The sequence below is a fragment of the Anticarsia gemmatalis genome, chromosome 28 (assembly GCF_050436995.1).
Source record: "Anticarsia gemmatalis isolate Benzon Research Colony breed Stoneville strain chromosome 28, ilAntGemm2 primary, whole genome shotgun sequence".
NCBI classification, from domain to species: Eukaryota; Metazoa; Arthropoda; class Insecta; order Lepidoptera; family Erebidae; genus Anticarsia; species Anticarsia gemmatalis.
Window position 1 is genome coordinate 3,851,894 of NC_134772.1, and position 27,202 is coordinate 3,879,095.

At 36.4% G+C, this 27,202-nt stretch overlaps 1 protein-coding gene across 2 annotated transcripts in view; it reads right to left on the reverse strand.

Annotated features, from left to right (window-relative positions):
• Window positions 1-8,792: 8,792 nt before the first annotated feature.
• Window positions 8,793-27,202, reverse strand: part of LOC142984860 (anoctamin-4) — a 50,161-nt gene continuing 31,751 nt past the window's right edge. For both annotated transcript variants that reach the window (XM_076132716.1, XM_076132715.1), the window contains exons 8-25: window positions 26,860-27,036; window positions 26,177-26,328; window positions 25,667-25,769; window positions 24,780-24,887; window positions 24,025-24,230; window positions 23,053-23,219; window positions 22,607-22,683; window positions 22,005-22,145; window positions 21,704-21,868; window positions 20,703-20,846; window positions 20,094-20,263; window positions 19,213-19,352; window positions 18,064-18,223; window positions 17,512-17,557; window positions 16,883-16,988; window positions 16,244-16,419; window positions 15,453-15,633; window positions 8,793-12,727 (exon numbers count right to left, since the gene is read on the reverse strand). In XM_076132716.1, coding sequence (XP_075988831.1) covers window positions 12,600-12,727; window positions 15,453-15,633; window positions 16,244-16,419; window positions 16,883-16,988; window positions 17,512-17,557; window positions 18,064-18,223; window positions 19,213-19,352; window positions 20,094-20,263; window positions 20,703-20,846; window positions 21,704-21,868; window positions 22,005-22,145; window positions 22,607-22,683; window positions 23,053-23,219; window positions 24,025-24,230; window positions 24,780-24,887; window positions 25,667-25,769; window positions 26,177-26,328; window positions 26,860-27,036 — 2,547 coding nt within the window. In that variant the 3' untranslated portion in view covers window positions 8,793-12,599. The remainder of the gene's footprint in view (window positions 12,728-15,452; window positions 15,634-16,243; window positions 16,420-16,882; window positions 16,989-17,511; window positions 17,558-18,063; window positions 18,224-19,212; window positions 19,353-20,093; window positions 20,264-20,702; window positions 20,847-21,703; window positions 21,869-22,004; window positions 22,146-22,606; window positions 22,684-23,052; window positions 23,220-24,024; window positions 24,231-24,779; window positions 24,888-25,666; window positions 25,770-26,176; window positions 26,329-26,859; window positions 27,037-27,202) is intronic.

A 27,202-nucleotide genomic window follows, 5' to 3' on the forward strand; every position in this document is an offset into this window, starting at 1 on the left:
GGCTAAGCTATACTGAACTAAACTCTTGAAGAACGTCTTGTTAAAAACTTGGCTATATTCTACAATAATATTTAAGTGTAGTATATAAGGTTACGGTCAATAATATCGGTTATCTTGCAGTAGCCGTGACTGCGATGATCTGCCTCCATTTGTTTAACATTATATTAATATTGATCAATATATATTATATTATATCTAGTAATTTTGATCAATAGTTACACAGGCTAAAGGTTAGACTAGAGCATAAATTAGGACGCTATTTAGTTTTATAGACGTTCGTTCGTTCGTCGTATGGTTAGTGGTCAACCTAGTGTCAAAGTTGTTCAAGCCGCCCGAAAGGCCTTTGACATGGCTTAATGACTGTTATCTGAGTAGACAACAACCGGGAGCGACGTTTTACGTGCCCTCCGAAGCACGGAGGCGCCCAGCTCAAATACCACTATGCGGTCACCCATCTATAGAATGACCTCGCCATCGGTTGCTTAAACCATAGATCGTTTGAACCCGGGACCTAGAGGTCGGCAGGCGCATGAAATTGCTAATACTGTACGTATATAAGAATGTCAAGAAAACACGTGTTTCAGACTTCTTGTGCTTCGCTTCATTCATATTCATAACATCTCATCGCAATTTCTTGCCGAACCCCTAAATTTTCTTGCGATCCTAATTGATAAATAAGAATTTTCCTCAAATCAATCTCTATGAGGAAAACGTCCTCTTTTTGTTGGTTTATCCAAAAAACATTGACACTATAAAGAAAATTATCACTTGCAAGTTTAATAGGGACGGAAAGAGACAAAAAATCGTTTACGTCATTATTGCGTATTATTATAGGGTTGTGCTTATACTAATCCATTGTTGTCCCACTATCGGGGAAAGAGGTCTCCTCTTGAAATGGGAGAAAACCCTTCAGACTACCGACAACCGGCTAGCTATCGAGAAATTTTGTATGAAAATCGGATCAGCGCTGCTAGCGGACGTCGCAGGAACTATTTTGGCAGTACCTTTTAAATGTCAAACTTTCGATACTCGATGGTTCCAATTTTAGAAAATCGCGGTTGGAAATTATCTGGTATATAAGTATGTATTTACAAGTATATAAGTATGTTTATCAGTTGTAAGGTTACCATAGTACAAGCTCTGCTTAGTTTGTAATCAAATGACCGTGTGTGTCAGTTGTCCAGTAGCTCGATTCTCTACAACTATCGACTACCGACAACCGAACTGTCATCGAGAAATTTTGTATGAAAATCTGATCAGCGCCTCTGACGGGTGTTGTAGGAAACATTTTGGCAGCACATTCTAAATGTCAAATGTCGATAGCTAGCCGGTTGTCGGTAGTCGATAGTGGTAGAGAATCAAGGTACTGTAAACATTTATTTTATTCGCCAACCCTGTACTTCATATGAACATGAGACAAAAACGATTAGATAGGGATATGTTTTTGTGAATACACGTTGTAAAATATACGCAGGTCTGATATGATGTCATCACGAGTGATGCGTAGTTGACGAACTTGTACAAAAAAAACGTGACGAACAAAGGGACTACCTTCATAACTTTTATAGACTTAATGACTATAGGTTAGCTTGAAATCATTAGAAGATGTTTTCACCAATTGCTGTTACTAACCAATCTCTAAGGTTAAGCTACACCTGTCGAGGTTTTTCCGTGGATGGGTGACCATATTATACATACCGAGTTCTTTCGTGTTTCGAAAAGCACGTTAAATGGTGGGTTCTGGCTGTTATTTACAAAGATCTTTGACAGTAAGGTACCTGCGGGTATTAAGGCCTGTCGGGTAATAAGGCCTAAATAACAAAAAACGTACGAAATACAGTAGTAGACGATCAAGATTACAGTCAAACAAGCTCAGAGCGTATACGAGTCGCTGCAAAGTGGCGGACACACTCTTGCACTTCTCCCCCCGCAAATATCGCCGAAATCATTCAGAAGTGCGGTTCAGCGGCACGAATTATAAAAATTGACTCCAGTAAAACGTAAGTTGTTTAGAAAATATCATATTTACAAACCTGTATTGACTGTCCGCTTATTAATTACCGTATGCTTGTCCTTAGATTACCGTTTTAAGAGACTTGTAGTTATAAAAATTATATTATTATTCTTTTCTGTAAATAGGTGGTTGGCGGATATTAAGGCCAATAAAATTTTACAATAGGCCTTATTATACTCCTATTTTTTTAACTGCTATATAAGTAGGAGCGTGTTTTTAAAATGTTTGTTAGTGGGTAGTATATACGTAGTTTATATTTTCAATTTATTTATTATTGTTTTCAGTGCTTACAGTCACGATGCCTCCCAAACGAGCATTGTGGTCAGAAGGCGGTCTGACAAAAATAAATCACAAAAAAAAAATTATCGGTACGGTCATGCCTGCAAAGAAGATAGAATGGATGATGCAATGAGGCAATGTTCGCGATGCTTCAAGTGGTACCACGAAGAATGTGTCGGTTTGACTGCAGAATATAATGATGATTTTCAATGTCCTGATGGATGCGAATAAGGACAATTTATTTAATTTATTAAGACTACTATGCTTTCTATTGCCTTATGTTAATGATTATTGATGTCAAGAATACTAATTTACTTAGTTTAAGTTGATTTTTGAATAGTTTATAGTATAGGCCTTTTTACCCTACCCTATTATAATAAGGCCTAAAGACAGCGTTTTTTTAAAAGTGATATAATGTTTTAGTTTTAAGCTTTAGAAGCAATTTTTTGTTTAAACTCGGTAGTAATATAAGTACATGACTGATTATTATAAAAACTGGTTGATTATATTGGATATTCTTCATTTTATTACAAATCTCCCTTAGCTAGGCCTTAATACCCGCGGGTACCTTAGTTACCAGTAGTCAGAAGCTTGAAAGTCTGACAACCAGTCTTACCCAAAAGATATCGTGTTATATACCAGGTTACTGGGTTGTGGAGGTCAGATAGACAGTCGCTCCATGTATAACACTGGTATTCAGCTGCATCCGGTGAGACTGGAAGCCGACTCCAACATAGTTGAAAGAAAGGTTAAGCTGATGATGTTACTCTATCTTTTAGATATTCTATCAGACACTAATCCTTCGGTCGAGAAATTGGCTCATAAATTTTCGCTCTATATATTTAACTAGCTGACCCGCGCAACTTCGCTTGCGTCACATATGAGAGAATGGATTTTCCACGTTTTTGTAACATTTTTTTACTGTTACTCTGCTCCTATTGGTCGTAGCGTGATGATATAAAATATGCTCTTTTTTCACGTAAAATATTCTTAAAAGTATTTATATCTCTTAATATAACGAAGTCGCGCTAAGGCATATCCGCCATTAAAACAGTTGCCATGACAACGGATTTTTGTTAATTTAATGTCATTATAATATTGATTATTCGCGACTTCGCTCGGCACCTGAATTTTCCCGAGAAATGCGTCATTTTCCCGGGGTAAAAAGTAGCCTATGTCCTTTCTCGGGTATCAAAATATCTCCATACCAAATTTCATTCAAATTGGTTCAGTAGTTTAGGCGTGATTGAGTAGCAGACAGACAGACAGACAGACAGACAGACAGAGTTACTTTCGCATTTATAATATTAGTATGGATAGTATATGAACTACTGATGGGCTGCAGAGGTAGTTTTTACCACAGTACCTATATTTAAAAATAATATATTGCTTAACTTCGCTTGCGTCCAATAAGAGAGAATGGGTAAAATTTTTCCCCCTTTTTGTAATTTTTTTTACTGGTACTCTGCTCCTTTTGGTCGTAGCGTGATGAAAGCCTATGTCCTTTCGGGTATCAAGGTATCTCCATACCAAATTTCATGCAAATTGGTTCAGTAGACAGAGTTACTTTCGCATTTATAATATTAGTATGGATACCTGACACTTTCATTACCGAAATCAAACAAAAACCTCTTTCAGCAAGAAAATAGTATATAAAATATAATTTCAGTGTTAATCTTCACACAATACAAAATGGCTGCAAAAACACATGACGATAGAGTTTTTCTAAACAAAAAGTATGTTTTTATAAATTTTTTGTCGTTCAAAACTTTAAGGAAAACTTTTCATGAAATAGGTTTTTCAGTTTTGCAATTTGTGTAATACCTAGGTAAGCTAGAGATTGAGGTAGGACCTAGGTATCAATTCCGATACTACTTAGTAATTAACATGTTATCAAGATGGTTGCTAAGACACTTATTTTACACCAGAAGGTTTTTCTTGTTATGTCAAATGACTAGTTTCTGCTCGTGACTTTGTTCGCGTGAAAAGGTTTTCTGGGGTAAAAAGAATCATCAATCTTTAATAAGTTTTTGAGAATTATTTGACAGGTTTGGTCATGTAGAAAGAATGAAAATGGATTTCAAACTAAATTTTCTGTGCGAACTTAAATGAAAACGCCGGGAGGGGACGCTTTAGAAAGACACTAGCTAACCCGCGCAACTTCGCTTGCGTCACATAAGAGAGAATGGATCAAAATTTTCCCAGTTTTTGAAACATTTTTTACTGGTACTCTGCTCCTATTGGCTGTAGCGTGAGGAAGGCTACAGGCTATATCCTGTAGCCTTCCTCGATAAAAGGGCTATCTAACACTGAAAGAATTTTTCAAATCAGACCAATAGTTCTCAAGATTAGCGCGTTCAAATAAACAATCAAACTTTAGCTTTATAATATGAGTATTGATATTGTATCTAGTCTAAGTTTATACTGCTTTTATTTATTTTTATATTTTCCTGGTACATTGTGTACAATAAAGAGAATTTATTATTATTATTATATTATTACTAGCTGATCCGCGCAACTTCGTTTGCGTCACATAAGAGAGAATGGGTCAAAATTTCCCCCGTTTTTGTAACATTTTCTACTGGTACTCTGCTCCTATTGGTCGTAGCGTGATGATATATAGCCTATAGCCTTCCTCGATAAATGGGCTATCTAACATTGAAAGATTTTTTCAAATCGGACCAGTAGTTCCTGAGATTAGCGCGTTCAAACAAACAAACAAACAAACAAACAATCAAACAAACAAACAAACTCTTCAGCTTTATAATATTAGTATAGATGAGTATAGATACACAGATCATATCGGTGATGTCTTGCAGTAAGGTCAGGTGCTACTCATAACCGGCGGTCCTGTATGACAACATGTATGTATGTGAAAGAGGCAAGGGAAGTTTGTAAGTATCGTACCAAGTAGTGTTCATTGGTTTTTGCCTACCCCTATATGAAAAAGGCTGTGATTTTATGTACGCATGTAGTTTTTATTAGAAAGTTAAGACTGCACAGCAGCAATTAAATTCTATTCAACATTTACTTAAAAATTATAAGTAAATACTACTTCGTACATAAACTCTTTTTGTCAAATTACTAAAGTGATCTTGAGTGCTTTAATCCGCTTTGGTGACGCGAGAATTTTTTGTTAAACTTTTTACAAGATTATTGTTTTATTAGGGTTCTATGTAATCGTGGGAATTGTATTTTTTTTGCTTATTATGGAATTATAGAGCAGTGACAGAGAGTGGTATAACAATTTGTTTCTTTTGGAAATGGTTGAGTGGTCAAACTTTAGGTAATACCTATGACTTTTCAAAGTTGTGTGTGAATTAGAATGCATGCCTGAGAGGTCCCTTAACTGTTCTTTAATTGATGTACAGTTCCCAACCGGACCCTCCCCTATATGCGAGAAAGAAACTCTTGTTTCCCATTACATATCCTATATTAGTCCCATGTAATGGGGGCAAGCCTAAAGCCAAATCCTTTCGAAAATATTAACATAAACGAGAATAAAAAATATAGATTAGATCTACATGCAATTCCCCAATCCGCACGTGGCCAGCATGGTGGACTCTCGCCCTAGCCCTCCCTCATTAGAAAGGAGAACCTTGTAAAATAATTGAGAAATATTCTAATATATATGAGAAGAGTCCAATAGCACTTAGCCCGACCTAGAAATAGAACCCGGGACCTCATTCGTAGTCGAATACACTATCGACCTTATAGAGGATGTCTGAAAACTCTCCCATAGAATTTAAAATACTTAAATGAAAAATTACATAACGATTCAAGATAGTCAATTACAGACTAGTTATAAAAACTGCGGATACATGTATAATTGTACAGTAATCTGTCAGTCTGTCGCGTCATTTTGTTTAATAAGCGGCTGGTTTAAGTGATTTTCCATACAAATGAACAATTTAATGAGTAGAACAAAAATTGTATACAAATTGACTTTGTAAAACCTCTTGTAGCGCGATTCTCTACAGTCGGTATTATCGAGTATCGAGAGTTTGACATTTAAAATGTACTGCTAATATAGTTCCTAAGACATCCGCTACAGGCGCTGATGATTTTACAAGTTTTCTCAATAGCTAGCCGGTTGTCAATAGTGGTATAGAATTTCGCTACTGCATGTTTGATGCAGTGGTTAACGTGGTCAAAGCCACAATAACCGTAGCGCCGCTTGTGGTGGGTTCGATTCCCACCCGGGACTGTGTGATGAGCACTAGTTTAAGTTCTGTGCTTGGTTGCTAATATATCTATATAAGTATGTATTTAGAAGTGTACAAGTATGTTTATCAGTTATTTGGTTACCATAGTACAAGCTTTACTTAGTTTTTAATCAGATGACCGTATGATATACGACAAACAGTCGCTCCATGTAAAATACTGGTATTCTACTGCATCCGGTGAGACTGAAAGACGATTCCAACATGGTTGGAGGAAAGGCTAAGCTAGTGATGACCCATATAACTTTGAAAAGTCAATAGCGTGTTGGTTCTGAAACGAACCCTGGACCACTTCGGTGGGAGGTGTATGTTTATACCACTCGGCTATTACTGCTCCTTTTTATTAGGTCGGGGAAAAAGTCTTTTCGCATTATAGTATGTATGAACTTGTAATAAAATATTTTCCCTACACAGAAAAGCTCGATATTTGTGTACCTCACGAGCTCACTGAAAGAAACCTAATGAACCGTGTACTCATTTGTGATTCTTGAAGCCAAAGAGATTTTATTACCAGTTCATACTTACTATAATGCGAAGACTTTTTCCCCGACCTAATATTATAGCATACCTACTTATAAAAACTTTCCTATAAATTGTTATTAATATCTTTGTTATTACTACATTTCTGGCAAATAAATAATTATTTAAAAAAACTGGGCTGAGTCAACGTTTTCAACCCAAATTACTTGTAAAACTTTTATAAAAAACATTAATATTTCCATTGAAACGGAAAAAAATACAGTTATTTATATAAATAAAGACGTATCTTTATAGATTACAATATGGTATGATACGTATGCCCTGACCTATAGCGACCTCTGGTGATAAACAAGCAATTTGTAATGTTCTGTCTACGCTAAACTGTTCTTAGAGAATGATTTATTAATACTAAACATTATGACTGTTAAATTTAAAGGTATAGGCAGTAATACACTCACGTTTTGCCATTCAATGTACCTAAGTCCTATGTAATAGAAGGCTAGTTCATTGCCATATATCAGGTTCTTTACCGCAGTCTGGGCTACTATAGATTGCTATTAAATTATAAAAAAGTAAAATCGCTTTGCCAGACCAAACCATAGCGAGATTTATTTGTTTTTATGCTTAAAACCGTATATGGTCAGCGTGGTCGACTTAAGACCTAGACTCTCCCTCAATCCGGGAGATTCTTTTAAAGCAGTTGGATAGAAATATTCATTAACTCACGCTTTTTCGGGAAGAGACCATAGAAAGGTCTTTTGCTTCATTCACATCCATACATGTTGTCATACAGGACCGCCGGTTACGAGTACTATGCACCTGACCTTTTTGAAAAACATCATCAATATAATATGTGTATGTTTTCGTCCGGCATTTCCTATTTGTTTCAGGTGAATTTTAATTGATAAGATAATAATTGTGACTAACGACTATTGTGTAGAGGTCTCGGGTTCGACTCTCATAAAATTGCTTTTGCGTTTTCTGACTACAATATTTTCGGTGATTGCCCGCAATATATATGGGGTCATAGACCACCTAAATGGGTGTTAAAATATATTTTTATTAGAGAAGTACTTTGAAAACAGTTTTTATGATAAGTGGAACGAATGGTCATAAAATACGTTACAATGAACTTAATGTGATGATAATTTCAAGTTGACTGATTTAACTTACTTGAGTTTCTCGCTCTTACAATGATCATAACATTAGCCGTTTTAAATTATTTAGGTATTTACCTACTTTTTAAAATAAGACATTCAATTTTAAGGAATGTTTTTACTTTTCTAGAAAACTGATTGTTTGTCGTATGGTGAACCTAGTGTCAAAGTTGTTCAAGCCGCAAGAGGCCTTTGACGTGGCTTAACGACTGTTATCTTAGTAGACAACAACCGGGACCGACTTTTAACGTGCCCTCCGAAGCACGGAGACGCCCAGTTCAAATACCACTATGCGGTCACCCATCTATGGAATGACCGCGCCAATGGTTGCTTAACCCACAGATCGTTTTCCCACCGGTGAGCGCAACTGGCTATTCTCGATGATCTCTTATGATTGTATGTTGTTCCGCACTGATAGGAACATGTTTCCCAGAATTAAGAAGGGTTAGGATTTGGGAGGAAGGGTAAGGAAGACATGCTGGCAAACTTATGATATTTAAAGATCCATTAAAGGTTCCCACGATGTTTCCATTCACTGAATCCAGTGATAAAGAACATAACTTCGAGACGTCTTTGACTTAAACCTGAAGCAGAGATTTTAATAAATAGAGGGAAATTATAAAATAAAACAAAACAAAATATATTCGAAACAATTATAATTTAATAAGAACAATGAGTATTAGAACACAGAAACACTTAACTTTATAAACTAGAGATTCTTTACTGTATAAAGTATAGTGAAAAATTAACTAATATCACAATCAACTTGGACATACACGATAAACTAACTTCGTAAATTGTGTAAAGCGCCCTCTTTTGACATCCATGATGAACTAACTTCGTAAATTGTGTAAAGCGCCCTCTTTTGACATAGGCTTTAAACTAAGATTTTATAATATTGTGTAAAACGCCATCTTTTGTCACAAGCATGTTAGCTTAAAACATATTGTAAGTTGAGTAAAGCGCCCTCTCTTGACATAAACATTTATACTAAGAATCTTGGCGTAAATTATGTAAAGCGCCTCCTCTAATCCGATTTAAGAACTAACTTTTTTGTCGCAAGCTTGTTGATTTAATTCGGAAAATAATATTATGTATTTCTAGGTTTTTCTTGCGTGTGCTAATAAATAATAGGAAATTGTCAATTGGATAATCAAAACTACATTTTAAATGAATGTCATTGGTAATTTATATACTGGTTTGGTTTGGTAATATAATAAACTGGGCAAAGTGGGCAGCTTTTACAAGCAAATAACATTACAAAGTTTGCTAAAAACCATAAAGAAATAGATTTGAAGACTAAAGTAGAATGTTCTAGAAGCAACCTAAATCTTTTGCTATAATAACTAAAATTTAAATAGCCCAGTATGACTAAAGAGAAAAATATCTATGAACTTCTTAATGCAATACATTCAAGACTTAATGAGAAGAAAATGCCTCCTCCCTATATTAAAAAATCTCATTGATAAATAAGGGTTTGTAGTACCCTCCCATTTTACCACCTTATTTTGACTATCTTTTAACACTTACACGGCAATCGTTAGTCTGAAAAACTATGCCGTAAGTAAAATTAGACCCAACCCGTAGTTGGCCAGCGTGGTGGACTTAAGGCCTAACCCCTCTCTCATTACGGGAGGAGACCCTTGCCCAGCAGTGGGACATTAATGGGTTAATTTTATTCAGTCATATTAGAAGTTCATAGTAATTTTACCAATTTTTTTATTTATATTAGGTCGGGGAAAAATTCATTCCGCATTATCGTATGTACGAACTTATAATAAAATCTTTTCTCTACACAAAAAAGCTCGATATTTGGGTACCTCACGAGCTCACTGAAAGAAACCTAATGAACCGTGTACTCATTTGTGATTCTTGAAGCCAAATAAATTTTATTACAAGATTTTATTATAAAGCGAAAAGACTTTTTCTCCGACCTAATATTTGACTATTTAGCGATCAAAAAAAATTTATTTGTTATATCTTGGCTTACATTTGACACTTAATTTCGTTGTTTCACACATTCAGTGTCAATTACAATAAAATACGGATGTCATTTATATTAAATACATTAATATTACAATAAATAAATTATGCTATCTAAAACCTTGTAACAGGAGAAATATTAATCGGGAATTTCATATAATTACTGGGTTTAAACTTGTGTTTCGGAAGGCACGTTAAACTGTGGGTCCCGGCTGTCATTTTCGAAGATCTTTGACAGTCGTTAACAGTAGTCAGAATCTTGAAAGTCTGACAACCAGTCTTACCGAATGGTATCGTTTTATATCCCAGGCAACTGGGTTGTGGAGGTCAGATAAACAGTCGCTCCATGTAAAACACTGGTATTCAGCTGCATCCGGTGAGACTGGAAACCAACTCCAACATAGTTTGGAAAAAAGGCTACGCTGAAACGTAACTACGACAGCAAAAAATTTTGTTTTACTTTATTTAACTTTGTTCTCGTTTGTTATTTCTCCTGTACATAAAAGGCAACATTGGACCCTTATAATTACGTCATCAGATCTAATTACAACCACCAATCGACATCAACTTAACTAATTAGTAAAACGTTCATCTATCTGCATTGCGGATGAATCGTACTCGGATGAAACGGATGAAAGGACTTAAATTTTAGTCAATTTATTTATATTGATATGTATATTGTCTGAATTAATAAGATTTTTAGTACTTGATTCACAATTAACGGAAAGACAGCCACTCGAAGATGGGAGAGGTGTATGAAATATACCCCCGTTTCGACATTTACTGTAGGTCCTATGTAATAGGAGTCTATTGCCATATACCGAGCACGTTACCAAACACGAAGAATTGGCCGACCATGGAATTAAAGTTGAGACCTCGAGTTCAGCAGTTGTAGTGATACCGACTGCACCAGACAGGCATTTTGATTCGACACTAGCTTTTCGCACGTGGATTTTATTTTCCGAAAATCCTTAGTGCTCCTCTTTTCTCTTTACACTTTCACTTTAACACTTTCTAAGGAATTTTTATATTATCCCAATTTCAAGTTGTTACGCTTAGTAGTTTCTGCTGTGCGTTGTCCATTAGTCAGTCAGTCAGTAGCGGAGGAGTTTCAAGTTTAATCGATATCGTGGGAATAACGTTACTTGCTTTGCAGATAAATGTACGCTTACCATTACACCACACAATTTCCTTTTACAACTGAGTATCTTTAAAATTACAATTTGATAAACATTTATAGTATTTTTACAATAATTGTCGTCTTTGGTTAAAATCAATGATTCTTCATATACTTATTTGAGTTCTAATCTAATACAATGGAACGGAAAACTTGAGAAATTGGTTTATTAATCCATTATATTAAATTATAATTTTAATATTACATTATATATTTTAGTAGAGATGTGACACAAGTCTTTTTCAGTTTCCGTCGCTAGATGTCGTTACTGGTATGTAGCGGTTTATATGTTACGTAAACCGATCATCTGCCTTAACCTGTTATGCTTTAAAGTACATCTGCTCCGAGGTTCTCGGAGCTTTTGAGAAGAAATGCACCTATGTGGCTTATGCTGTTTGATCTTTATCCGCTTATATTTAGAACATAAAATTAACAAAACATAGTAGTCACATCGGTGCATTTTTGCCTCAATGAACCGAGAACCCTGAAGTAGATCAGCTCTAAAGCATAGCTTATTAAGTTTCTTTGAGTAAGATTTACGTTCAGCTTTAGGCTATCCATCTTCAACGCTGTATCGGTGTTATATAATGTAGGTACGAATTTCAGTTATGTATTACATAAAACAATGGCCGCCTTTACACACACGCTCTATCGCGTGTTCTTAGGAGCGTACAGGATTACGTACGGGAAACCAGCGCGCTTTTCGAGAGCGATTTTCTTCGCGGACTTGCGAGATGAGCGCGGCGCTTGCTCTTTCCTTTCCCCTTGCAGACCCTTTAGGCCCAGCGCAGACAGACCGGAATAATCCTCGCGCGGTCTCGAGCATTTTCTTTACGGCTCGCGGATGCTCGAGCATGCTCGCGACTGCTCGAGCCTGCGCGAGGAAAACTTTCTAGGTTACCATTCTTCATTAAACAGGCCAGTTTTCGTGAAAATTCGTCAACGATGGTAGACTGGGCCATGATTATAATTGCTCTTTTGACTGAAGAAGAATAAAAATGACGTTCTCTCTCTTTAAACTCAGTAACAACTTTGAAATTTTTCGTACGATGCTCGCGCGTCCTCGAGTATGCGCGGGGATACCCACGCATCCTCGAGGACGCGCGAGCATTTTTTGTCAGGTTCAAGCAATTAATGCACTTTATTTTAATTAATTTAAAGTTGATTTTCAAGTGCGTTAAAAAAATCCTCTCCGCTGCGCTCCTCTTGGTCTGCGCTGACCCTTACGCGCACGCTCTTTCACGCGCGATAGAGCGTGTGTTTAAGGGCACCTATTGTTGATAATGTCAGTGTTTAACGTTAATCTTGTGAGAGGAGAGGGGTCGTTGTGTGACGGCGACGTGGGCGTCGAGGCCGTCAGAGGCTCGTGATGTACGCCGCTGCCACGCGCCGCGTTCTGGTGGTGCTGCTGGTGCTGGAACATAGGTGGCGTTAGTAATAGTAGTAGTATATGTGTCGGGAACTAGATGGCGGTAGTGGGCACTTACGGAAATATTATGTAGATAAATATTTCTTTTTTTTTAATATATGAGAGGTGGCTGTGTTATTTGATATGTTATGAAGGGAATTTAATATTGCAAATTATTATTTTTAATCCTTTTATTCTATGTTCCGTGTCCAAACAGTGAAACGGGAACGCTATTATAAATACATATAATCTAATTAGTCTCCCTTGATAGGAAAAAACAAAAATAATATTTAACTCTGTAGTTAATCGTATTAAAAACGAACCTACAGTATTTTTATTTATTTAACTATTTTAATCGTACTTAATAATAAAATCAAGTATAATATTATGATTTTATAATCACAAATAAATACCTAATATTATCATAACACAGCTTCCTTATTCATTTATATGCAAGCTTTACAAACATACGAACCACTTCAGCTAAAAATACAACTACTTGAAACAAAATAAACATCATACGTACAAAACAATAATTATCTATACTAATATTATAAAGCTGGACAGTTTGTTTGTGTGAACGCGCTTATCTCAGGAACTACTGGTCCGATTTGAAAAATTATTTCAGTGTTAGATAGCCCATTTAACGAGTAAGGCTATAGGCTATATAACATCACGCTACGATCAATAGGAGCAGAGCACCAGTGAAAAATGTTACAAAAACGGGGAAAATTATGATTCTCTTATGTGACGCAAGCGAAGTTGCGCAGGTCAGCTAGTAATATTATAAATGCGGAAGTTTGTATAGACTTGTATGACTTTTAGAACATAGTTGCACGTTTGACGCAGTGGTTAAAATGGTCGCAGTAGCCGTAGCGTCGTGTATGGTGGGTTCGAATCCCAGCCCGGGACAAACCTTTATGTAGTAAGCACGAGAATTTGTTCTGAGCCTGGATGTCAATTTATCTGTATAAGTATGTATTTAGAAGTATAAAAGTATGTTTATCAGTTATTTGGTTACCGTAGTACAAGTTCTGTTTACTTTGGAATCAAAATAAATGACCGTGTGTGAGTTGTACAATGATATTTATTTATATGACACGTTCGTAACTTCTTGCTCCATTCACATCCATACATCTAGTCATACAGGACTGCCGGTTACGAGTACTACGTACCTGACCTTTTTGCAATACATAAATGCAAAAGTTTACTCTTTCACGTAAAAACAACTTAATAGATTTTATTGAAATTTACCACACAGAAAATTTATAAACCTTGGTTGGCACCTATGATTCTTTTTACCCCGGGAATTCTTTTCACGCAGACGAAATCGCGAGCAGAAGCTAGTATAATATACGAAGGTTAAACAAAAAACTTACAATACAATAATATCATCTTCAAACAGTAAAAAAAAGCCACAAAAAAAGTAAACATATATTTTTTTGTTTATAATGCTTAGGCAGTAATGATGTTAGCATTGCAAAGGTTCATCTATAATAGGACAAAGGTTTGTATAAAAACTAACGATTTGATTAACTTTTTATACTAATAGGTACTTTATTCTAATAGTCATGAATCGTTTTGTTTGTTTGTCATAGTGAATATCTTAATATGTCGATAGCTTTTTTATTATTAAAAGCACATAAAAGATTCTTCTGATTTATATAAACTAAACATTTTAAAACTTGTAGGGCAGCTACAATCGACTATCTCCGTGGCGCAGGGGTCGTGGGTTCGATTCCTACACGAAACAAATATTAGTGCGATCCACAAATGATTGTTTCGGGTCTGGTTGTACTATGTGTCCGTTGTTTGTATGTTTGTAAAAGTCCCCGCGACACAAGAGCAATTCTTATTGCGGAAGTGGCCTTTTTAAGGAATACTATTTACTTTGTAATTTTAAATCGTCAAACACTTTTTAATACAGGCGGAACTGAGTGAGAAAGCTAGTATATAATTAATATAACAAGTAAATAGACCCGTGTTATTACTTTATATCACGTTTTTAAACCATGTGTGTATGTAAGTAGGTACTATTACTTAATAGAATAAAAGCAAAAGTTTCAACTTGATTGGCAGTACGTAATTTATTTCCGTGATTTGTATGTTTGTAAAGTTCTCTTAAGTAAAGAAATAAACAATTACAAGGAAGTTGTTTCGAGGTATATTCCCAATTGTCCCCTCTAACACTGTCCCCCGGGGTGACAACTGGGAATTATCTTCCTACTTGTATTCCCAATTGTCACCAAAAAATGACAAAAAAAATATTTGTGTTGCAGAACAGTTCTTGAAGGTATGCAAAGTCCCCAACCCGAATGGCCAGCATGACTATAGGCCTAACCTCTTCCTCTTTCCGAGAAGGAATCTTTGCCCAGCAGTGGGACATTAATAGTCGAGTGGTATAAGTTGACACCTCCCACGCAAGTGGTCGCAGATTCGAACCCGAGGCAACACACCACTAACTTTTCGAAGTTATGTGTGTATTAAAAAATAATTATCACATGCTCCAAAGGTGAAGGAAAACATCGTGAGGAAACCTTGCATGCCTAAAATTTGTTTAAAACATTTATTGAGGGCATGCAAAGTCGCCATCCCGCACTTGGCCAGCGCGGTGGATTCAAGGCCTAACCCCTCCCTCTCCCTCATTACAGGAGGAGACCCTTGCCCAGCAGTGGGACATTAATGGGTTATAAATTAAAAATTATGTAAAATTAGTTATTATTCTTCTTACCTGGTCCTCCCTCACTCTTCTGGGTTATCAGCTGTCTGTACTCAGTAGACAGTCGTCTTCTGCCGTGTTCGTACTTGGCTTCTTTAGCTAGAAGAGTCTCTCGTTGCATCTGTATGCGCAGTTCACTCGGCAAGTCCGGTATGAAGAGCTGCATTAGGCCTGTTAGGCCGAATACCACGTGCTGTAGAAGGAATAAAGTTTGTAGGGATCGTAGCAAGTGGTGCTCTTTGGTCTTTAACTACTTTCATGGGAAAATTGCGTGGTTCTTCTTCTTCTTATCGCATGGTTAGTGGTCCTAGTATAAAACTGGCTATATGCGCCTCGAAGATTTTATGTATGTAAAGGCAATTATGAGATCTATATAAAAATCTATCTTCTAGATTTTTACTTATGAGATCCATTGGACTATATTTCTGCCTAAATGATGGGAAATATTGGTAGGAATCGTTAGGAGCCTGTTTCTTGATAAAAAATAAAACATACTAGATTTCTTTAAAGAAACTTGTCCTAAAAGCCACCCCAAACCTTTCATTCTACACGAAAGCTAGTAAAGTTTTACTTTTAAACTCTCGCGTTGCATGTTTAATATAATATTTACGCTAATCGGGACTTAACTCGAACACGCATTTTACTTTAAAATGTCTAACGTTTTGGCGCCGTGGTCGCAGGCTGACTGACGCGTTAATTCCCGTATTCTATTATACATAAAACTAAAGGTTTAAAAAGGGTTGAAAATGATCGTAAAGAAAACGGTATAAAAGATACATTAAATGTTTCTGGAGAAAACTTACCTCAAAAACCACGACAAAAGCTAGTCTAGCAGCAAACACATGCCAGTAATGTGGCGACAAGCCGTAAGGGTCTGCGTGATCAGGCGGGTTCCTATACCCTCGGTACGCGCAGACTGGAGGGTCTACTTCATTCTCGTCAGCTCCCCACTCCTCACGGTAGTCCGATGTGTTAAATACTGGAGAATATAATAGAGTAGAATAATGAATATGAATCAAGTACCAAAATTGAAGAAAAGTCCCATGGTGTCTGAGATAACTGACAGTTAATCAAACAAGTAATTCCAGTTAAGAGTATTACCATTTAAAATAAATTTTGATTCACTATAAAGTAATATTTACAATCATTGCCTGTAATCTGTGGCCAAATAAAATAATCTATTTTATAAAGAACTCAACCCGCAATTGACCAGCGTAGTGGATTTAAGGCCTATCCCTTGCTGATTACGGGAGGAGACCCTTGCACAGCAGTGGGACATTAATGGGTTCAATTTATTTACTTATTTTAAGAGATAAAGACACATTTTTCGCATATTTAAACCTTTGACATTGAAAAGTTAAAACACTTTTCTAATGGGGAGAAAACATGATATCTTTCGTTGATTAAAGGTACTTTCTACATGGTTTCGTAGTTCAACTTACATGACAAGGAATGGTCGATATATCCAGCCAGTGTGTTGTCGGGTGAATACACATATTTGTACACCATCCGGGGTATAAAGTCACTCGTATATGCTATTACGAAAGCCTGAAAATAATACAGTTAACATGTAGCTACCTTTCTCTTTAAAATATTAAACACTTCTATGTGTTATACTGCTGTTTTAGTTGCGGTAAAGTTGTTTGGCAGTGAGTAGTTATTAGACCTATATTTCAAACTAGCTGACCCGCGCAACTTTGCTTTGGTCACATAAGAGAGAATGGGTCAACTTTTTCCCCGTTCTTGTAACATTTTTTACTGGTACTCTGCTCCTACTGGTCGTAGCGTGATAATATATAGCCTATAACCTTCCTCGATAAATGGGCTATCTAACACTAAAAGATTTTTTCTAATCGGATCAGTAGTTTCTGAGATTAGCGCGTTCAAACAAACAAACAAACTCTTCAGCTTTATAATATTAGTATAGATAGCATTTGGCAGTGAGTAGTTATTAGACTGTTACTTAGGGCTATTTCATAGTATCTTAAGACTCCTATTATTGCGCTTCTTTCTTTTTTTTCTAATAATACAGGGAAATCTGAGTTTGAGGTAGAAAATATTTGCTACTTACGTTTGACACTACAGCAGCGTAAGTAATTCCTTTGAGAATGCCGTACCTGAAACCAAATGCTTTAGGTTAAGCTTAACCCAACACACGATTTGTACCCAACACACGATTTGTATCGAATAGAAATCATTATCTTGTCTGTTCCGCTTTAAAGGCTAAGCTATTGTGTAAATTACGTTATTAAATATTACTAGCGACCATTTTGATAATGTGTGTAATATTTCTGATTGAGGCAATGTATTTTTTATGCATTACTTTTAAAACATACTAGCATTTGTGGTCTCTTAAAAAATAAACTATAAGTGTGCCTCCATTATGTACAATTTCGTAAAAAGGGAAACAAAACTAATGGATTGTATATTATTTGTATGCAGGTGCGAGATCTCCTAATACAGGTATTACTTACTTAAAGGAGATTTCAATCACAAACATTTATCTTATAGTATTTTAACTTGTTTTGCCAATAAAAGTATTTTTTTTAAATAAAAACTGTTTACGGTTTCACTTGATGACATAAAGATTCCCCAAGAGGTTTAAAAAAGGATTGTAACTCACCACGCTCCAATATCCTCAACTCGCTCAGCTAGCGGTCTCCTGGCCTGTGTGACCATCTTGTAAGCGTCCAGTCGTATCTCTGCGATGTTGTTCAGTAACGCGAATAACGGGGCCAGCGGGAAGGCTGCCACGAATAGTGTTACGAAACCGTATTGAAGGACTGTGGAGAAATACATGATACATTCTCATTATTTTTTAAGACAACTCCCGCACTAAGAATTGCTCTTGTGTCGCGGGGACTTTTACAAACATACAAACAACGGACACAAGGCACAACCAGACCCGAAAAGTATTATTGGTGGATCGCACAAATAATTTCCGTGCGGGAATCGAACCCACGACCTCCCGTTGCAGTGGAATCGGCGTGGCGACCTAAACCACTGCGCCACGGAGGCAGTCAAATACATTTGGGTATAACAGACATTATATACTGTCTGTTACACCCGAAGGTGTAGGCAGAGGTGTATGAAATACACCTACGTTTTGCTATTAATAATGTAAGTTCCATGTAATAGGGGGCGAGCCTATTGCCACCTATCGGGCACGTTACCAAACTAAGAGCTACTATTGAGAATATTATTCTAATACTAGCTGACCCGGCAAACATTGTTTTGCTATATAAATAAAAAAAAATGTCACTGAGGAGTATGAAAAGTAGATGTTGGCCGATTCTCAGATCACTCAATATGCTCACGAAATTTCATGAGAATCGGCCGACCTGTTTCGGAGGAGTACGGTGACTAAATTGTGGCATGGAAATTTTGTATATAAGATAAATATAAATAAGAAAAAGACTAATATTACTTTGTCCTCGACTACCGTACTTACAAATTTATATGTATATATATCATCACGCTATAACCGATAGGAGCAGAGTACCAATAAAGAAAGTTACAGAAACGGGGAAAATTATGGCCCATTCTCTCGTGTGACGCGAGCGAAGTTGTGCGGGTCAGCTAGTAGTTTATTAATAAACACTTCCTCAGTCATAAATGTATCAGATACCCAAAAGTAGAAGACTAAAGTCCGTTATAAAAAATTAGAAGCACTATTTTTGAAACAGTTACATACATTAATTACTAAAATAGATTCTTAAAGCCATTATACCGGTAGTTATTACTAGTCTATTAATACAGGTCTTATACTCACTCATCTCAAGATATTCATCAAAGAGCGCCAGTCTCCCAGGGTCTTGTAAATGGTAGTCCTGCTCCCAGGCCATGTGTGGCTTACTCAAATCCCTCGTCACTGCGCGGTGGGAACGTTGACGCCACCAGTTGTGAAACTTCCTGAGGAACGAAGATAGTTTTGAGTAACATACAAGCTTGTTGTTTGGACTTAGATCTTTCAGTATGTAGCCTAAAATTTCCCGATATATCCGGGTACAGCAGCTTATTCAATTGAAATAGGCAAAGGTTACAAAACGCGACCCTCAGCCGGTATTCAACGCGATTTATTCTTCAACCAGAAACAAGAAAAAAGGCCGATATTTGGAAAAGAAGGCGACACTGTTTCTTTATACTGTCACAAACAAGGATGGAACACTGATATGAATTATTTACAAAACATAAAAAATAAACACTTAAATTGTTAATCACGAAATGCTTAGTTAAAACATAGTTAGTGTATATCAGATACCGCTAACATTGTTTTCAGTTCAGAAAACACAAAGACATACCGCTGTTCTAGTTCAATAACTATTTAAAAAAGAAGATGCGACTCTTGACTGATACTCTCGACTCTATACCAATAGATGGCGACACTATCAATAATAAACGTTGCTCACTAGATGGTAGCACTATTATAAACAATTTCCATTGTCATTACTAGATGGCAATACTATCGCAAAGAAGTCAATTTGTCAAACTAGATGGCACCACTTGTTACTAGCACAACACAAGAAAACAAAACACAAATCTCGTGGATAAATGTCATTAGTCGTTGTTAATATCGTTATTAAATTTTGTTAGTTAACAGATGTAACTCAGTACACAGTACACAAAGACGTACACGTACACACACGTACGTACGGGTATCCCAGCTCCACGAAGTTGTTGAAGAACTGCTTGCCGATCATGATGATGGCCAGTTGTATGCACAGCTCTGACAGACAGCCCGCCGGGTCGCAGATGTCGCCTTTTAGTTTAAAGAACTCGGATTTGCGGGCCTGGTCGTCGCCTGGGTAGTCGTAAAAACGACCCTGAGAACAAAACATAGGTTTTGAACACGTTTCTAGCGTGTTTAAACAGTTAATACTGTGTAATCAAATGTATTCAGGTAAATCTAAGTTATTTCAATGTGTAAGTTATGCAAGTGTAAAAGACAGATAGGAAACGCTGAACACCCGTAAAACGAATAATATTGTTTAAAGTAGGTGCCAATCAACCCGAAAAATGATCTCTTTTGATTGACTCTTAACTATGGCGTGTTGGGTCTCTTTTAACATTGAAGTGTAGGGTGTAGTGTTTTAGGATTCAACGTTGACTATCATCTATTAACAAGATGAAGAAACATTTCGATTTTGATTTCGGAACTTCACTAAAGCGCGATTCAGAACTGTCTTCCTAGCTAGTTCTGTCGTTTACCAATAGATGGCGTACTTTGTAAACATTTGTGACGTTTAAAGATGATTATCTTACCTTAAAGAAAGCAATATAGATAAGCGAAGAGTAAAAGTTCATGAACTCAAAGAAGAATATCTTGAAAGTGTAGGAGTCTTCGTATTCTGTTTGTGTGCGAGGGTTCTCCATGTTGGTTAGATATACTGCTATTTTTGCGTATATCTGTAAACAAATATTGTATTGTTAATAATTATAACCTAAAAATATAATAATGACTCTCTCCGCGGCGCAGTGGTTTGGGTCACCACGCCACTATCGGTCGTGGGTTTGGTTCCCCACACGGAACAATTAGTGCGATCCAGAAATAATTGTTTCGGGTCTGATTGCACTATGTTTGTATGTTATGTTATGTGTCCGTTGTTTGTATGTTTGGAAAAGTCCCCGCGAAACAAGAGCATTTATTAGCGCTACATCAGTAAATGGTTAAATATTACTTTTACTATAGATCCAATTCATTTACGACATGCATACATATTTTTGCCTCCGATTCGCTTTTATATTGTTTAGTACTGCGCTTTACCTTTCAGTTACCTTTCCTTAGTCAGACAGTTGTTTTCTTTCCTTTTACAGCGACTGCACCGCAGAAAGCTACGCCAATGCTACAAGCCCGCTACGCTCACATGACACATCTACTGCGGCTACGCTACCAATCAAGTAAGTCTACTCGTCTGCGTCAAATTTCATTTACGTATTTAACGGTGAAGGAAAACATCATGATGCAACCTAGCATGCCTGAGAGTTCTTTAGATCGGTTCTTGAAGGTATGCGTGCCCAACCCGCAGCGTGCCAGCGTGCCAGCGGCCAGCGTGGTGGACTCAAGGCTCAACCCCTTCCTCATTACGGGAGGAGACCCTTGCCCAGCAGTGGGACATTAATGGGTTAAAATTATTCAAAGTCTCCGTACTCTTTTACCGACCCCAAAAACGATTATAAGCGTGAGTTTTACATAAATATCCCTCTAAAAGACGCTACGCTTTCGCTACGCTTCCGCTTCTGCTACGAATATGTTGTGTCATTACCCTAGTAAGTATCATAATGATGATCAAGTTGATGATGGCAGCAGTCATGGTAGTGAAGATCTTAGCGTGGCGCTGGATGAAGAACCCGCTCCCTCCATAGATCACAGACACCATGGAGATGCGGTAGATTATTGTGCCTAGGACAGCACCCATTACGATAGCGATCTGAAATAAAAAAGTTAACAATAGGTGAAAGAAAACGTTCGCGGGCTTGACAGATGAGAACAGTTGCTCAACCCACAGATCGTTTTGCGACTGTTGAGCACAACTGGCTTTCGAATAGAAGGCTCTGGTGTCTTACCATGAACAGTACAGCGGAACTGCTAGCCACGTATTTGACAGTCTTCTGCCAGGTAGGCAAGTATGGCTCCTTCTCTCTCGTCACAGGGTTAGTACGGAATGTCTTCACTGAGGTCTCGAACTCCGGCCTGGGATCTTCATCCTGAAATGTGACAATGACGGTTGAAATAAAGTTTATTTTATTTCCTTACCACAAAATTGACGTTTAGTCTATTGTTGGGAGCTCCTGGCGTGATCAATTATTGTACCAACCACATTGTAAATCTTTTGGCGATAGAAAAGAGTTGCCGTGAGTTTCTTGCTAGCTCTTCTCATATGGCTCTACCCCCTTTCTGAGCTAGTGGTAGATTCAGTAATTGTAACGACTATCATGAGTGTCAATATTTGACCTAACTGAATAAATGATTTCATACCGAATCCTAAATCGGTAAAAAAATTAGTGACTCTATCTCGGTAGGGCAACAACCAAAATTATTTATATTTTTTTCTTACCTGAAACGAAACATTTTACAGCTTTCGCGGTGAAGTTTTGATTCAGGATGCTATTAATATTATATAGTATTATTAAATAATTGATGGATAAATATTACTAATGATACAGACCTGATCAACTCCGCCCAAGTCCCACTCCCATCTCAACACTGATTGTTTTCGCTTCCAAAGTTCTAGGAATGTTGTCGCTGAAATAAAAAATACATAATATCAAATTATTTACGTCTTTGTAATCTCAATTATTTTTGAGTAACAAAAATACATATTTTCATAAATCAGTGGAGATATAAGATTGTTTTTCAAAAAACGTCTTACATATCTAGGAACGGTCAAATTATTTAAATTACGGATCATTTTGTATCTGACTGCCGAGCAATACCTAGCAGTAGGAAAACAAATTTTAATTTAAGTCAACTTTCGGCACATAATTTTTTTTTATAACCCTTTACTGTCGTTTTGCTTGGCAAGAGTCTCCTTCTGAACAAGATTTAGGTCTTGAGTCCATTACAATTTATCATGCACCATTTATATACATACATAATTAATAATATACTCACCCCAAAAAGACATAAAGATAGCGAAGAAAACAGTAGCAGGGTTGTCGAACAGGTAAGTAAGTTTAGCGAACAGACACGAGTCGGCTAACGTTTGATACTGACACGCCTTGTCACACAGCGGGCACAGTGTCGTGTTGCCCGGCCCTTTGGGGTCGCAGATCTCTTTACTGAAACATTACATTTTTATATTTACCAGTGGTAAACCAAAAAACCAATTTTATTTCGATCAATGAGAGACCTATCTCTACATATAAAACATTTTGTTTTTGAATCGTTTTTCGTTACTACTGAGCTCTTAATGTTTGTAGCGTAATGTTATATATATGGCTATAGCCTTCTTCAATAAACAGGCTATCCAAAAATAAAATATTTTTTGATTTAACCCAGCAGTTCATGAGATTAGCGCGTTCAAATAAACAAACAAACTACAGTTTTATAATATTAGTATAGATTATTTGCTCTGACTAACTGATTGACTGACTGATAAATTATAGCACAGCTTAAACCAGAGAAGTTAGAAACATGACATTTGGAGAAAGGGTACCTTTTATGATGTAGACATCCATAGCAGAAAGGATTCTTTGTAATAACTTTGTAAAACCGGGAATAAAAATTTATAAGGCTGATCGTTTATTTTTTTATTAGAAGTATAAAACTTTATAATTAGGTCTTTCGTGGGCTATAAATAAGCACGTGTTTCTGTGTTTTTAGCGAATTAGTCCTCCTGAGAGTTTAAAATAATAGCATACAATTATATATTAATTCACCTCCAGCTAGTCAATTAATGCACTTTTAAAAAACAATAATTGGGAATCTACTATGCGTAAAATAGCATACAATACTAAATTTATTATTTAAATCTCCTTTTGTAACACAACATTAGAAATTTTTCATGATCTTTATAGTTTATACATAGACGATCTCATACTTTTATCACATACACGAAAAGTTCATAATACAAATGTCACTTACCTAGGAATATTATCATTAGAATCCATGCTAGCTAGCCCGTATAGGAAACATAGTGTCCCTACGATAGCAGGGGCGTATAACATTTTAGTATAAAAGCCTAGCCAGCAGAAATAGAGAGCTATTTTGTCGCCAAAGTACCGTCGGATCAGCCAGAGAGGCTGCTTTTTGTACCATTTGCAGGGACGAGCCCATTCTAGGTATAACAGCTGGAAAAAAGATATAAGATTTTATATAATATCCCATAATAGCATAATGCGTTTAGTGAGCTACCTGGAAAAATTGATAAATCTTAGAAGACAAATTCAGGATTATAATATTTAATACAATAATAATATTTCATCAGCGTCATCTACCAATCTTTATCAGAACTTCTGATCTTTATAAGTTGCTAATGATCTTTTATAAAGGTAGTTAATAGCTTTCTTTATCGGAAAATAGATGGAGTTTTTATTAATCGGTAGTATTAGACTTCATCCGACTTTTAAAAGCCTGTGACTTCTAATTATACTTTTTCGCTCTTATTATATCACTTGGCCAGCGTGGTGGACCTAAGGCCTAACCCCTTCCTCATTGCGGGAGGAGACCCTTGCCCAGCAGTGGGACATTAATGGATTAAATTTATTATTATTATTATATCTTATTCTTGATTAGCGACTCTTTCAAGTTTTCTTTATATTCATAATAATCTAAGTACACTACTAAACACAAATACCCTTTTTATTATTGATACATTCAAAAGTTACTAGTAAACTTACTCTTCTATCAGTAACAGTTCCGTCGGACATGTCAACTTCATGTCTTCCTTCGTGTAGCGGGAAACAAGCTGTGTATGTGCCGTCGTTTAGTAGTCGACGAATACCCATCTAGAAATATTAATAAAAATAAAGATTTACAACACATAGACACACTGTTAGTTTCACAAAATAAGAGACAATTGCCACAATATTTTATTTTTTCAAAATTGAAAAATCTATTCAATATTGAAATCTAGAAACAGAATAAGATTTAATAAAGCATGTCGTGATAGATATAAACGGGCTTTATAATGCTGTTTTAAGAAAAAAAAACATTTTTCTATTCTTATACCTAGCTATAATAATCAAATATATTTTTTTTGATCTCTTTATTTTGATTTTGATTTATTCTAACTTTCTTTTTCTTCTTTATTATTATAACTGCACGTTTGGCGCAGTGGTTTAAGCGGTCACCTCGCCGCAACAACCGTACAAATCTTTGTGTGATGAGCACGAGTATTTGTTCTGAGCCTGGTTGTTAATTTATCTATATAAGTATGTATTTAGAAGTATATAAGTATGTTTATCAGTTATTTGGTTACCATAGTACAAGCTCTGCTTAGTTTGGAATCAAATGACCGTGTGTGAGTTGTCCAATAATATTTATTTATTATTATTTATTATTATTCTTAATCCACCGTTAAGTTACTTTCCTAACCCCCGGTTCTCGAGGCACATTTAACGACAGTTTATCTATTTAATAGCGTTAAAACTCGTATAAAAAAACGTTATTGAATAGATAAACTACCGCTAATTGTACTCAGAAACCGGGGGTAAAACTTGTCGTAATTCGCTTGAATTAAAAGGTCCTGTACTTTAGAAGCCATACAATTAAAGTGGTTACGTACCTTAGTTTCATTGTTGTCATATTTAGCTCTTAATAATATCTGCATAACTAGTAAACTTCTTTGTGCCGGTGAGAACTGTGTGTGTCTGTCTTTTACTAGGAACCTGCAAAACAAAAAGTGTCAAAACTGATATACAATATACATAAAAGATTCGTCTAAGTATAAAAAAAATAACTTTTTGAAATTTTAATTATCCTCTCTTGTTCTCTTCTATGCTTTGTCAAAGCTGATCTGTTAAAACTCGATGAGGCCTCCATGACCGAAACCGGTGGGAGATTATTATCATGCTATATCTATATTAAACTAGTCGCGTCGTACTGTTACTCCACCAGTTTCACCTAGGCCTTGGCCAACAGTTTTACGTGCTATCCGAAGTACAAAGAATGTTGGCCCGAACTTCAATTCTATAGAAAATCCCTAAGAATTTATCAGAACGCCAACTCAGGAACATCTTTCTGGATCGATTCTCCGTTTGAACATTGTACTTCTCTAAAGATACTGTTTACTTACATTTCTTCCCTCCTGGCGCCTCTCTGATCAGTGGCTCCGTAGAACGAGGGTTCAGGTTCAATTCTGGAATGTTCGTACTCGTATAGCTGTTTCCATCGCCGCCGCCATTTTGAGTACCAGCGTTTGTCTTTTTCTGCTTGTTTCTCGTCACTCTGAAATAAATATAATCTACGTTAAAAGACCTTGGAGTTCCTCTGTGTTTTGGAAGGCACGTTAAATTGTGGGTCCCGGCTGTCATTTTCAAAGATCTTTGAAAGTCGGTAACAGTAGTCAGAAGCTTGAAAGTCTGACAACCAGTCTCACCAAAGGGTATCGTGGCGTATGGTATCACCAGGTAACTGGCTTGTGGAGATCCGATAGGCAATCACTCCATGTAAAATACTGGTATTCCATTCGGTGAGACTGGAAGCCGACTCCGATATAATTGAAAAAGGCAAGGCTAAAGTAAATAAAATTATTTGTCTTTCCAGCAAGGGGTTCTCTTCTTACATTAACTGTACTTAATTGTAACTTAGTCTTATTCTAACAGAAAAATATTTAAGATCTTTTTTATCAGGCAAATAATAAAAAACATAATATATAAACGACATTTAATCTTAATTCAAGAATAACAACGGAAAGAGGGGATGCCTTTACCCAGCAGTGGGACACTTAGGGCTAATAAAAATATATAGTAAACTTACCCACGCCCTCACAGAGATAGTAATAAACCGTTTAGTGGGTAGCTTCATGCCGATGACCTCAGCGAGCCTCATCTCCGTCTTCCAAGGTATGTGGATCTTGAGGAACCAGGTCTTTTCGTCGAAAGACAGGCATTTGTTCTCCAACTCTAGTTCTAGACCCTCTTTTATTAGGTTTTCCTGAAAAATTATGTTACAAGTTAGTGAGTTTTCTGATGAAACATTATTAACGTTTTCTAGTTGAACTATGGATAGAAGTTGTCAGTTTCCGAACGAAAAATATGACAACTTGAGTTGATTCCTTATTGCCAAATTAAGCTACGAAAAAGTAAAAATAAATTTCTAT